At 48.7% G+C, this 13,834-nt stretch overlaps 1 protein-coding gene across 3 annotated transcripts in view; it reads left to right on the top strand.

Moving 5' to 3' along the window:
* The window catches only part of LOC102963787 (CMRF35-like molecule 1), a 101,833-nt gene that overhangs the window by 1,824 nt on the left and 86,175 nt on the right, over nucleotides 1-13,834 (top strand). For all 3 annotated transcript variants that reach the window (XM_042965498.1, XM_007091227.2, XM_042965497.1), the window contains exons 2-7: nucleotides 7,537-7,866; nucleotides 8,770-8,872; nucleotides 10,354-10,466; nucleotides 11,538-11,560; nucleotides 11,842-11,991; nucleotides 12,483-12,823. In XM_042965498.1, the coding sequence (XP_042821432.1) occupies nucleotides 7,537-7,866; nucleotides 8,770-8,872; nucleotides 10,354-10,466; nucleotides 11,538-11,560; nucleotides 11,842-11,991; nucleotides 12,483-12,638 (875 nt within the window). In that variant the 3' untranslated portion in view covers nucleotides 12,639-12,823. The remainder of the gene's footprint in view (nucleotides 1-7,536; nucleotides 7,867-8,769; nucleotides 8,873-10,353; nucleotides 10,467-11,537; nucleotides 11,561-11,841; nucleotides 11,992-12,482; nucleotides 12,824-13,834) is intronic.

The following is a 13,834-nucleotide window of genomic DNA, read 5'->3' as shown; positions in this document are numbered from 1 at the left end:
GCACCCTGCATGTCTCTGATTCTCACTGAAGCCTTCATTAATAACAAACCTCATTAAAATTGCAATTCCCTTGCATTATCTTTCTCCACTGTTTGGCTCTTCCTTCCCCCATCTTGAGAAAACAAACTTCAGGAAGGCAGAGATTTTTGGGCCTGAAACCATACCATCTACAGATCAGAAAAATAGTTAACTATTAGTTGAGCGACTGAATGTGTCCCATGGAGGGGGCAAATTTGATTGCTGTACCCCACCCTCCATATTTCTTTTTCATAGAACTGAACATTCGAGACGCTTCACATTAATTGGAGAGCACATACATTGCTCATGAGAATGTAAAATGGCGCAGCTACTTTGGAAAACAATGTGACAGTCCTCAAAATGTTAAACATGTGGTTGCCACATGACCCAGCAATTCCGTCCCGGGTGTATACAAATGCGAACGTTCATGACAACATTATTCATAATCGTTAAAAGCTGGAAACGACCTAAATGTATACCAACTGATGGATGAATAAATAAAACGTGTCATACCCGTACAATGGAACATTATTCGGCCATAAAAACAAATGAATACTGATACACGCTATAACACAGATGAACCTTGAAAACATCAGGCCAAGTGAAAGAATCCAGATGCAAAAGGCCACATATTATATGATTCCATTCCTATGGAATTTCCAAAATACCTAAATTCATAGAGACAGAAAGGAGATTAGTGGCTGCCAGGGGCTGGGCTGGGGGAGGAGGAAGGGCGTGTGTGTGGTAAGAGTAAGGGGTTTCTTTTTGGGGTGATAAAAATGCCCTGGAATTAGATGTGGCAACGGTAGCACAGCTCTGTGAATGCCCCAAGAACCGCTGAGTGGTACCCTTGAAAAGAGTGAATTGTATGGGAGGTGAACCACCTGTCGAGGAGCAGAGGGAAGAATCGGGAGCAGTAGATCTCCCGAGGAAAACCTCCGGGTAGCCTGAGGCATTGTGTGCATCTGAGGCTCTAACGGGTGTTCACGGCAATTGGAGGCCCCTTTGTGATTTGTGATTCTTTTTCATGGCCCAATTTGATCATCCGTTCCATCAGTTGGAGAAATGAAAATGATGCCTCCAAGAAGCGGTGTGTGCTCAGCGGAGAGCCGAGCTAGGTGACCCGACGCAGAGAGACTCGGAGAGGGGGGAGGTGGTGCTGTAGATGGGCTGCAAGGAGCCTCTGCGAAAAGAGGGCTGAGCAGACGCCTGGGGGACGAGAAGGATCCGGGGGCAGCTTTTCAGGCACAGGGAACAGCAAGCTTGAAGTCTGTGACAGGGACTTGAGTCTGGCCTGGGCAGGTCTGAGGAACAGACGGGTCATGTGGCTTGGTCATGTGCTTCACAACAGCGCCGTGGGGCAGATTGGGAGGCTATCATTCTGTCTGGCAGAAGAATCGTGGGGGAGGAACGTGACGCGTCCAGGACCACAAGGCTGGTAAAGGCAGAGCTGGGGGTGGGTCGTAGGAATGGAGAAGGCCCACGTTGGATGCGCCCTTAGGACGCAAATCAGCAGGGCAGCGAATGCGCAGAAAAGACTGCTTCTTTCTCTCCCCGACCTCTGGAAACAGGGGAGGTTGGTGAGCAGATGTGAGAGTAGGGCTGGTGCGCGTGTGCACGCACGCGCACGCGCTTGGGAGCGCGTGACCAAGGCAGAGTGGGAACAGCGGTTGGAAGCCCGCAGGCACAGCTGGGTGCCAAGCAGCCACCTGGTGGGCGCTGTGAAGCTTTGTCCCCCTTCACCAGCCTCTCCCACGGAACTCGCCATAACAAGCTACCGTTTTACCCCTCACCACTTCCCATTTCTGAAGAGTTTATTGTTGGGGCGCCCGGGGTGGCTCAGTGGTTTAGGCATCCGACTTCCCCTCGGGTCATGATCTTGCGGTTCATGAACCTGCATCTCGCTCTGCCCTGACAGGGTGGAGCCTGCTTGGGATTCTCTGTTTCCCTCTCTCTGCCCCTCCCCTGCTCTCTCTCTCTCAAAAAAAAAAATCATTAAAAAAAATAAAGAGTTTATTGTTTTAAAGGATACAAGAAACAACTACGAAGCAGGGTATCCCATTGGACTTTGCAGACTACTTTGTATGAGAAAGGAAGGGATTTTTAATTACCCTATATCTTCAGAGAAAAGTTAGCCCTTTTGTCCAACTTCAGCCTCGCCATGAGTGGTGGCAGACAGTGGACAAGACTCAGGTGCGCGGGGCCCAGAGTGGAGACTGGCTGATGTCCTGTGCTGTGTGGGCGTAGGGGTCCAGTCCCGCCACTCACTGATGGTGAAGCTGTCACTTCCCTCTGGGGCCCAGCTTCTTCCTCATCTGGGACTACTCCCCGTCGTCAGCTAGTCTGCGAGTAACCATGTCTGCTGAGGATGCTGCTCCGTGGGCCTCAGGGGTGCCTTCTGCGCCGCCGGGAGCCTTCAGACAGCAGGGCGGGAGCTCTGCCGAGGTTGGTGGGGAGGGGGCGCCGGGACAGACGGTTCTAAGAAGCGAGTGGAACAGACAGTTCAAGAGTCAGGTCCAACACCAGTGCTCAGGTGAGATAGGCTAATGCCACCTTATCAGTTTCCTAAGGCTGCCAGATAAATTACCGCAAACTTCGTGACTTAACACAGATTTGTAGTGTTAGAGTCTGGAAGTCAGAGTCTAAAAAGGTCAACGGGGCTGCATTCTTTCGGGTGGCTTTGGGAGGGAATCAGATTCCTTGACTTTTCCAGAGGCTGCTGTGTCTTTGGTGTGTGGCCCCACATCAGTCTTCAATGTCCCTTCTCCTCTGGCCCTGGCCCTCCTGCTTCCCTCTGATAGGGAGCTTTTTTTAAAAAAATTTTTTTAATGTTTAGTTACTTTTGAGAGAGAGCGAGAGAGAGAGAGCGCGCGCATGAGTGGGGCAGGGGAAGAGAGAGAGAGACAGAGACAGAGAGACAGGGAATCCGCAGCGGGCTCCAGGCTCCGAGCTGTCAGCATAGAGCCTGACGCAGGCTCGAGCCCACAAACTGCGAGATCATGACCTGAGCTGGAGTTGGACGCTTAACTGACTGAGCCACCCAGGCGCCCCCTCTGATACAGATCTTTGTGATGATTTGGGCCCACCCAGATACTCCAGTATAATCTCTCCATCACAAGATCCTTTATTTAACCACATCTACAAAGTCCCCTTTTGCCACGTGAGATTGAACATATTTTACAGGCTCTGGAGATTAGGATGTAGACATCCTTTGGGAGCCATTATTCTGCTTACCATGCCATGAAACAGCCCTGTCCAGGCATTATTTTTTTCCCAATCATTTTGAAAGTAATAAATGCTCATTGTGGATACTTAGGGAAGTACAGAAAAAAAAAGAAGAATTAGGAAAAATAAAAAACCCTATGTCCCTGATCTTAATGCCCAAGGCAACCCAATGCTAATTTTTAAAAAAATATTTATTTATTTTTTGAGAGAGGGACAGAGGGCAAGCAGGGGAGGGGCAGAGAGAGAGAGGGAGACACAGAATGCAAAGCAGGTTCCAGGCTCTAAGCTGTCAGCACAGAGCTCGATGTGGGGCTTGAACCCATGAACCACGAGATCTGTGTTGAAGCCGGACGCTTAACCTACTGAGCCACCCAGGCTCTCCAATCCAATGTTAATTTAACATTTTAACTTATTTCCCTTCAATCTTTTTTTTCTGTGCATATTTAAAAAGTTAGTTGAGATTATACTGTATATGAGATTTATTTATTTATTTATTTATTTATTTATTTTAATATATGAAATTTATTGTCAAATTGGTTTCCATACAACACCCAGTGCTCATCCCAAAAGGTGCCCTCCTCAATACCCATCACCCACCCTCCCCTCCCTCCCCCCCCTCATCAACCCTCAGTTTGTTCTCAGTTTTTAACAGTCTCTTATGCTTTGGCTCTCTCCCACTCTAACCTCTTTTTTTTTTTTTTTTCCTTCCCCTCCCCCATGGATTTCTGTTAAGTTTCTCAGGATCCACATAAGAGTGAAACCATATGGTATCTGTCTTTCTCTGTATGGCTTATTTCACTTAGCATCACACTCTCCAGTTCCATCCACGTTGCTACAAAAGGCCATATTTCATTCTTTCTCCTTGCCACGTAGTATTCCATTGTGTATATAAACCACAATTTCTTTATCCATTCATCAGTTGATGGACATTTAGGCTCTTTCCATACTTTGGCTATTGTTGAGAGTGCTGCTATAAACATTGGGGTACAAGTGCCCCTATGCATCAGTACTCCTGTATCCCTTGGATAAATTCCTAGCAGTGCTATTGCTGGGTCATAGGGTAGGTCTATTTTTAATTTTCTGAGGAACCTCCACACTGCTTTCCAGAGCGGCTGCACCAATTTGCATTCCCACCAACAGTGCAAGAGGGTTCCCGTTTCTCCACATCCTCTCCAGCATCTATAGTGTATATGAGATTTAAAAATCCATTTTAATTTTGTAGGAGGATTTTCCACACAGTTAACAGTATTTCTAAGCAAATTATCAGTGTCTGCATTACATTTTATTGAATATTTATTTTCCCAGTTGGTGGATGTTAACCTTGTTTCCTTTATTTTTGCTATTTAAATAATTACGTAATGAATCTTGGTGCATAAATTTAAAAAATTTTTTTAATAAAATATTTTTAAGTTTATTTATTTTGAGAGAGAGACAGAGAGAGCGAGTGGGGGAGGGGCAGAGAGACAGGGAGAGAGAACATTCCAAGCAGCTTCTGCACTGTCAGCACAGAGTCTGACATGGGGCTCCAACTCACAAACCTCGAGTTCACGATCTAGGCTGAAACCAAGAGTCGGACACCTAACCGACTGAACCACCCATGTGCCCCCCAAATTTTTAAATTTAATTTTACAGAGAGAGCAAGCGAGCAGAAAAGATGGGAAGAGGGAGAGAGAGAGAGAGAATCTTAAGTACACTCCAAGCCCAATGTGAGGCTCAAGCCCATGACCCTGGGATCGTGACCTGAGCTGAAATCAAGAGTTGGAGAAATCAAGAGTTGGATGCTCCGCTGACTGAGCCACCCAGGCATCCCTTGGCGCATATATTTTTGTTAGCTTCTCTGTCAAATCCTAGACATATAATCAGTGGAGCAAAGGGCATGATTATTTTGCTACATAATTGCCATATTACTTTCTGTAATGGTTGAACTGGTGACATACCTCCCAGCAGCTTCTCTGAGTGTCTGAATATCCATTCCACATCACCCATGTCAGCAACATAGTAGTCACAAAAACTTGGTTGATTTTATATGAAAATGACATCACTTTAAGATGTTTTCATTTGCAAAAAAAAAAAGTTTTCATTTGCTAGATATTTTAATTGAACATTTCCAATTTTACTATCCATTTGAATTTCCTCTTTGTGACTTGCCTTTTCTTGCCCCTTATCAATTTTTTTTATAATGTTTACTTTTTTTTGAGACAGAGGGGGACAGAGGATCCAGAGTGGGCTCTGTGCTTACAGCAGATAGCCCGATGTGGGGCTCGAACTCACAATCCTGGGATCATGACCTGAGTCAAAATCAAGAGTTGGATGCTCAACTGACTGAGCCACCCAAGCACCCCTATATATTCTTTTAAAAAAATGACTTAATCCTTTTCTACATTATTTGTTTCAAATATTTCTTGCAGTGTGTTCTTTGCCTCCATTCAGTCTGTTTTCTGGTATGTCCAAGTGTTACATTTTTTAATATGTGGTCAGATTTACTGACTCCTCTGTGATGAAAATTTAATTTTTTAATTTAGAAAGTGCCCCCTTTCATTCAGACATTTTTACATTTTTTTAAACATTTATTTATTTTTGAGAGTCAGAGCACCAGCGGGGTAGGGGCAGAGAGAGGAGACACAGGATCTGAAGCAGGATCCAGGCTCTGAGCCATCAGCACAGAGCCTGACGCTTGGTTCAAACCCCCGAACCGGGAGATCAAGGCCTGAACTGAAGTTGGATGTTTCACTGACTGAGCCACCCAGGCTCCCCTTTTCATTCAGAGATTTTGTAAAGACTTCTAATTTCCTCTAGTTTAAGAAGTGATTTGCTATTTTGTGTTGACCTTCTTAGTCTCCCTATCTTTACCTACTTGGAGCATGTGGAGAGGTGAAAGGGTCCAGCAACACTTGTGCAAAACTGTCCCCTTCCCCACTTTTTTTTTTTTAAAATCTCCTATGGTATATTATACTCCAGAGAGTTGAAAACCTATCTCTAGGCAAATACCAATAGTACATCAATGTTCACAGCAGCATTATTCATAATAGCCCAAAAGGGAAAACAACCCAAGTGTCATCAATTGATGAACAGATAAACACTGTGTGCCTATCCCTACCATGGAATGAAGTGCCTGCATAGGCTATACCATGGACGAACCTTAAAAACATTACACTAAGTGAAAGAAGCCAGACACAAAAGGCCATACATTGTATGACTACATTTATACGAAATGTGGACTTCAGAGTAGAGAAGTCTATAGACAGAACGTAGACTAGTTCTACCAAAGGAGCAAATACCAGGTACAGTGTTTCTTCTGAGGTGATGAAAATGTTCTGGAATTAGAGGTGATGGTTGCAAAGCTCTGTGAATATCCCCAAAACACCAGAGTAGATGATTTAAAATTAAGAGTAAAGGGTGCCTGGGTGGCTCAGTTGGTTAAGTCTCTGACTTTGGCTCAGGTCACGATTTCACAGTTTGTGAGATTGAGCCCCACGTCGGGTGAGCACGAGCCCAGCTTTGGGTAAGCCCTGCTTCTCTCTCTCCCTCTCTCTCTCTCTCTCCCCCTTCACTCAAAAAAAATTAAGAGTAAAATTCATGATATGTGAATTATATCTCAATTTTTATTTTTTAAAAAATTGTAATGTGTATTTATTTTTGAGAGAGAGACAGAGACAGAGTGCGAGTGGAGAGGGGCAGAAAGAGAGGGAGACACAGAATCTGAAGCAGGCTCCAGGCTCTGAACTGTCAGCACAGAGCCTGACATAGGGCTTGGACTCGTGAACTGTGAAATCGTGACCTGAGCCAAAATTAAGAGTCGGATGCTTAACTGACTGAGCCACTCAGGCGCCCCAAGCCAGTGTTTTAAAATGGAGAGGTTCCATATAAAATCCAGATTCCTGGTTACTCTAGAAAAATTAAAAGGTCTGAAACCACAGAGCCCACATCTTGCATGAGGAGAGTGGGCCAAAATATACTGGGGTCTTGCTTTCGTTCAGTCATTTGCTCTCCAGATGACTTTGGCCACGGGAAGGGGGTGGGGTGGACTATAGGAAGCTGTCATTGCTCAGTGTTGACATTTTTGATTCTTTGAGATCTGTAGTTGTGCTCTTAGGTGATTTCTATGATGGATTTGACCCAGTGGAGTTTTGAAGGACAAAGATCTGTGTTGTGGAAGGTCTATTCCTTCTTTGACTGTTATTCAACTCATGAGGTCCTTGGGTTTATTGGAATCATTTGTGATGCAGGAGGCTGTGGCTCTTCCTCAGGAGGTGAGATGGGGCGGTGACAGGCACATGGATTTGTGTTTTCCAGGCTCATCTGATATCTCGGGTCCAGAAGCAGTCAGAGGCCTGGTGGGGGGCTCACTGACGGTGCAGTGTCACTATGTACAAACGTGGAAAAACAGCAAGAAGTGGTGGTGTCGAGGAGCCAACTGGGGAAACTGCCATATCCTTGTTAAAACCGATGGGTCAGAGCAGGAGGTACAGAGAAAAAATGTGTCCATCAAGGACAATCAGAAAAACCTCATTTTCACTGTGACCATGGAGAAGCTCAAGCAAACTGATGCAAATATTTACTGGTGTGGGATTGAGAGATATGGAATTGACCTTGGGGTCAAAGTCAAAGTGACCGTCCACCCAGGTAAGAGTATGTGTAAGTGTGGCTGTGTGCCTTCAGGGCCCAGTCTGTCCTGGGCTCTAAGGTTCCTCTCCAGTGACTTCAGTGTCACTCAGAGTGAACTGTCACACAGGGTGGTTGAGTCCTGAGCTCTCTGAGAACCCGACTGACCCCTTGGGGTTGAGAGGGACAGGGCTTCTCTTAGATGCTCTCTTGCCTCCCAGCTTCTCCTCCAGGATGGGATTGAGCTTGTCTGGGCATGTGTTTTCTCTGCACGGCTCCATGCCTGAGTCTATTGCTAACAGAGATCAAGCTGATGGTCCCAGTTTCAGCCCATAGGACAAAGGGACCTCCTTCCAGGGGACCCAGAGACCCCAATTCCTGCCAATGCTTCCCTGGACTTCTGGTACCCTGAGTCCCTGCTCTTTCTGGAGTTTAGGGCCGGGACTTCATAGCGGCTATTCCCTTGCTCTGTTCCGTGCCACTCTCAGGGGGAAGGGCCCCAGCATAGTCGTGGTGGTGTAGTTGATTCCTGAGGTTCAGAATGGCCTCCACAGTGAAAAAGCTGTTTAATTCTGCTCCTGTCCTTTTTGAATAAATAAGATTGGGGAAGGCATTGGCAAAGGCCTTGTCATAGGCAGTGTGAATGTTTAAAGTCCAGCTGAATTCCAGCTGCCTTTGTCCTGAGGTAACACTAGGCCCCCTCTAATCCTTCCAGGGCCTGCTCAACATCCTCCCTGGACCTGTACCCAGTCCTGCCTGCCTCTGAGGCTGAGTATCCTAGGGGTCAGGGAGAAAAGAGCGGTCTAGGCTATAGGCCCTTCCCTTCCCACGGCCCAGCTCCAGGCTCCCCCTGGGCTCAGAGCCATGTGCAGGGCTGTGGGCAGGTTAGCAGGCTGAATAGTGTATAATATGGTCTATGCCTAGCACCAACTACAGTGTCAACCACCAGCTCAAATGCCCACATGTCCACAACGCCAGCAGAGACCAAAGGCCCCTCGACTATGACCAGCCACCACTACGATGGCAGGTAAGCCAGTTCTGGTGTGCTGTTTCCTGTGGTCTGCTTGGTTTGAACTCTTCCAATGGGGGGGGGTACACTTTGCAGTCCTAGGGTTCCCCTAATTACCGTTATGGCAAGAACAGTGGTATTGATGATTTGTCCCATCTCAGGAGCACCTGACAGCTCACAGAGGGCTTTCTTGTCCATTGTCTCTTAATTCTTTGACCCTACTCACGAGGAGGAGTAGGCAGGTACACATGTTCCCATTTTATAGAGGAAGAAACAGTCTCTCTCATGCTTCTTAGTAGCCTGCCTGGCCAGTGCAGCCAAAGTGGCTTTCTAGAAGTTGAGAGGCCTCTTTCCAATTCCTCCTATGCCCTCTTGACCTTGTTTCTAGATAGGCTGATCTCCTTTTGCCTGGCCTTCCTGTAGAATCCGAATGGGAGGTCTCCAATCTGTCTACTCTCGCCTGGAATCCCTTCTTTTTCTCTCTCCCATTTGCCTTCTGTTTCAAAAGTTTCTTTCTACTAACCTTCTTTTAATAAGTAATAGCTAACAGGGTGCCTGAGTGGTTAAGCTTCTGATTCTTGGTTTCTGTTCAGGTCATGATCTCGTAGTTCGTGAGATCAAGCCCTGCATCGGGCTCTGAGCTGACAGCATGGCGTCGGCTTGGGATTCTCTCTCCCTCCCTCCCTCTCTCTCTCCCCGCCCCACTCATGTAGAATGAATTCATTCTACAAATTCTGTGACTAGTGACAAATAAGAGATAGTCTTTGTATGAGTTTGCTCAGGATGCCATGACAAAGCACCATATCCTGGGCCACTGAAACAACAGACATTTATTTTCCCACTGTTCTGGAGGCCAGAAGGATGAGATCAAGGTGCCTCAGGGTTGGCCTCTTCTTGGGGCTCAAAGGGAGAAGCAGTCCCATGCCAATCTCCCAGCTTCTGGTGTTTGCCAGCCATCTGGGGGGCTCCTTGGCTTGTGGGAGCATTAACCCAATTTCTGCCTCTGTTGTCACAGGGTCTTCCTGTGCATACCTGTGTGTGGCTAGATTTCCCTTTTGTAAGGACACCAGCCATTGGATGAGGGCCCATCCTAATCCAGTATGACCTCATTGAGACTTGATTACATCTGCAAAAATCTTATTTCCAAATAGGTCACCTTCACAGGTTGGGAATGAACATGAATTGTGGGGGTGGGGGACACTATTTGATCCAGTATAGCAGGACAAGCGTAGAAGCAGGGAGACCTTTCCAGAGCTCATTGCCATATAGTTTCCATTAGGTGTCTGGACCCACTGAAACCCTGTGGAACCCTCCTCTCCTTAAATTTTTTTAAAAATTTTTTTACCATCTCTGAGGGCACTCAGGAGTGGGATTCCCAGGCTGGAAATCACAGTCCTCCAGGTCAAAAGGTGTTGGCCTTCCTGGCTTCCAGGCAGCTGGGGCAAGGCCCAGAAGCAGGAGGCAGGCCGGGGCGCATGGTGTCTTTCTGTTGTTTCCAGTGCTGACTCCATTAACCTCAGCATCCTGCTTCCCCTCATCTTTGCTGTGTTGCTGCTTCTCCTGGTGGCGGCCTCACTCTTGGCTTTGAGAATGATGAAGCAGCAGAAGAAAGGTGATCAGACTCAGCCGCTGGTGCTGAGCTGGGGCTGGGCGGGGGGCGGGGTGGGGGGAGCCGATGGCTGGTTCTGCCTCCACATTCTCAGGGTAAATGCACCCCTCCCCTCTCAGAACCCACAAGGACCCGAGGTCTCCTGGGGTGCTCTCCAGTCCCCCCACTCCTGCCATAGCCTGGGGACTCTTGTAGTCAAGGCGAGGGGCGGGGAGCACTGCTTTTCTCCTAGATGTATGTCTGGGGCCTAAGTTTTAAGTTTCTGTGCTCCTGAGTATCTAGGCTTTTGAAACTAAGAACCAGGAGAAAAGAACCTGTTTCTTTGTTGCCTCTAATGGGGGTGGGGTGGGGGTGGGGGGAGAATCAGGGGTAGAGGCCAAGGGGCAGAGAGAAATAGGAACCACCAGCACTGAAAGATGGTCCATAAGGTTCTGACCTAGCTCCTGCACCCCACTCAGAGGGCAGCCTGCATGGGGCACCCGAGTACCAGGCACAGCCAAGCAACTGGAAATGCAAGGAAGGGATGGGCTCAGCTGCCCAGCAGCCCCTGGCCCACTCAAAGACTAACCGGAATTGGGTGGATCACAGGAGACGAGACAGACCTAAATCAAGGGCCATGGAGCTGGGGAGGGAGGGGTTCGGCACCCGGGGTAGCTGGGAAGGCAGGCATGACTTTGAGTTGACTTCCGAATGATGGATGATGGTGGAGACCCGGGGGCATCTCGGGCAGGACTTCCGGCAGAAGTTATATGTGCCTGCAACTGCCCAGCAGGAAACTTAACCACACGGGCACCAAGGGCTGGCAGGGCCACCAGATCAGCTGATGACAGTTCCTCGATGTGGGGAAGATTGGCGAGGTCTCCTTATTTCTCAGGTGGAGAAGGGGCAGCTTGGAGAGGTAGTGACCAATGTCACAGAGTGTGTCATCTGAGGAGTCAGAATTGGAACCAGGTCTCACGTCTCTGAGTCTGGAGCTGAATCCACCTCTTATCTTCCAGATTTCTCTTCCCCAGACCCGGGGGCCCTGTGAGTCTGGAGACGGGCTTTCTGATTTTGATTGTTTTTGTCTTTTAGCTGCTGAGCCATCCCCAGGGCAGGTAAGAGAGCTTCTGAGGTCAGATCAGAGACACCAGATCGCGCCTTCTTCTCTTTCCTCATTGTCCCCGGAGCGCTGTTGTCCAAACCTATCAGACAAACCCTGTCCTTGTGCTCACGGCCCAGCTGCAGAGCCTGGGAGGATGGGATGCTGGAAACAGACAGAAGGGGGGAGGGCGGGAAGGGGGGAGGCATGGGGGCTGCAGAGGAAGCTGGGAGAGGCGGGCCCAGGGAAGCTTGGCCCCGTAACCCTCTGTGGAAGACGACCAACTTCCTCTTCCAGATGATGCAGCCGCTGGAGGGGGACCTCTGCTATGCAAACCTGACCCTACAGCCAACCGGAACCTCCCACGGCTCCTCCCAGAAGAAGGCCTGCACAAAGCCCTCCTCCTCTGCCCTGGAAAACCAGCAGGAAGTGGATTATGTCACCATGGTGTGTACCTGGGGCTGCTGTGGGCCTTGGAGCCAGATAGGCTTTCTCCTGCCCATGTGGGCACAGAGGAAGAGGGGTGGGTGCTGGGCAAAGCCACAGCCATTGAAAGACTTGCCTCTGGAGCTCCCCTCCACACCTCCCTCCTCCCCAGACTTTTGGCCTTTGGACATGTCTCTACAGCAGTCCTTGGCACTGGAGGATGCAGAGTCCCATCAGACATGGCCCTCATGCTGGTTGGGTCACAACCCAGACAGGTTGTGACCTAGAATTCCCTGTGAAGGGTGCTGCCCTTGTTCAGAGTCGAGGGAAGGTCTTCTGTTGTGATTGGAGCTCAGGGAGCTGGCAGAGGGAAGGCGACAGGAGCTGGAGTGTCTGGGAGGAGCCTTCAGAAGCCCTGAAGGCTCTGTTTCCCCACCTCATCCAAAGCCTCCTCCATGCATGGGCATAACCTCCTGCCTGCCTCTCTGACCCCTTGGGCATCTTTATTGCAGGCCTCCTTTCCGAAGGAGAACATTTCCTATGCGGCTCTGTCTTGGGAACTTTTGGATCAGGAGCCAACCTACAGCAACACAGACGTCCTCGTCACCCACGTTCCCAGAAGGAACCCTGAGGAGTCCATGGAATATAGCACCATAAGGAAGCCTTAGCCTAAGCTCCAGGCCCCCCTCTCCAACCCCACACAAGGCCTGTGAACATGTTCCTGTTTTGTCTGCTTTCTGTCCCCCGTCACTTCATGGGGACCAAATGGTGACTGAAGCCTTGGTCTGGTCCAGCTAGCATCACTTCCAGTTCCATCTGGGTTCGGGGCCTGGTCTCAAGGGACTCTAGAGAGGTAGACGGGAGTCTCTCTACATCCTTTTTCCTCTCACACGACTTGGGAGGGGCTTAGGGATAGGCTCTGGAGCTGCCAAGGGAGTAATAAAGATAATGACAATAGTAATAATTAACCTTTATTTATTGCCTACCACATATGGTGGGCTGAATAATGGCCCCCAAAGTTATCTATGTCCCCATCCCCAGAACCTGGGAACATGGCAAAGGAGCTACGTGGCTGTGTGAAGTTGAGGATTTTGAGATAGGGAGAGTATTCTGGATTATCCAGGTAGGCCCTAAATATAATCACAAGGCTCCTTGTAAGAGGGAGGCAAGAAGGTCACAAGAAGAGAAGGTGGCAGATGACAGAAGCAGAGGTTGGAGAGATGTGGCCAGCAGCCTCCAGGAGCCAGAAAGGGCAAGCAGTGGATTCTCCCTTGGAGCCTCTAGAAGGAACCAGCCTGCCAACACCCTGACTTTATAGTCCAGTGAAACAGACTTTGTAATCCTGGCCTTCAGAATTGTAGGAGGATAAATTGGCATTGTGTTACCGGAGCCAGTAAATGTGCGGTAATTTGTCACGGCAGCAACAGGAAATCCACATGCTATGTGGCACCTTCCCTAAATGCTTTACCTGCAGTAACTAGTTTTGAGTCCCCACAACAACCCTATGAGGGCTCCTTTGTTATTGCCCCCATTTTACTGATGAGGAATCAAGGTTCAGGGAGGTTCAGTGACTTACCAAGTTTTATCGTTAGCAAGTGGATAAGTCGAAATTTGAACTTGGGCACTTCGGCTCCAGAGTCTGGAGTTGGGGCCACTATCCTGCCCTGTGTCTAAGGAGGAGGGTGTGTGCGTGAGCCACTCACACAGGGACAGTTAGCGAGTATTTACAGGTGTCGGACTTCCAGTCTCTAATTAGAGTCCTGGCACCCCTCCCTCCAGACTATGTCCTGAGTCCCAGCATGGCTCGTTGTCTCCGTGGTTACCAGCCGAGTCCAAGCAACCATCCAGTCCCCTGCCTGTCGTC

Source organism: Panthera tigris, chromosome E1 (assembly GCF_018350195.1).
Source record: "Panthera tigris isolate Pti1 chromosome E1, P.tigris_Pti1_mat1.1, whole genome shotgun sequence".
NCBI lineage: Eukaryota > Metazoa > Chordata > Mammalia > Carnivora > Felidae > Panthera > Panthera tigris.
The sequence above is the reverse complement of the archived record's forward strand: the minus strand, read 5'-3'. Positions and strand labels throughout refer to the sequence as shown.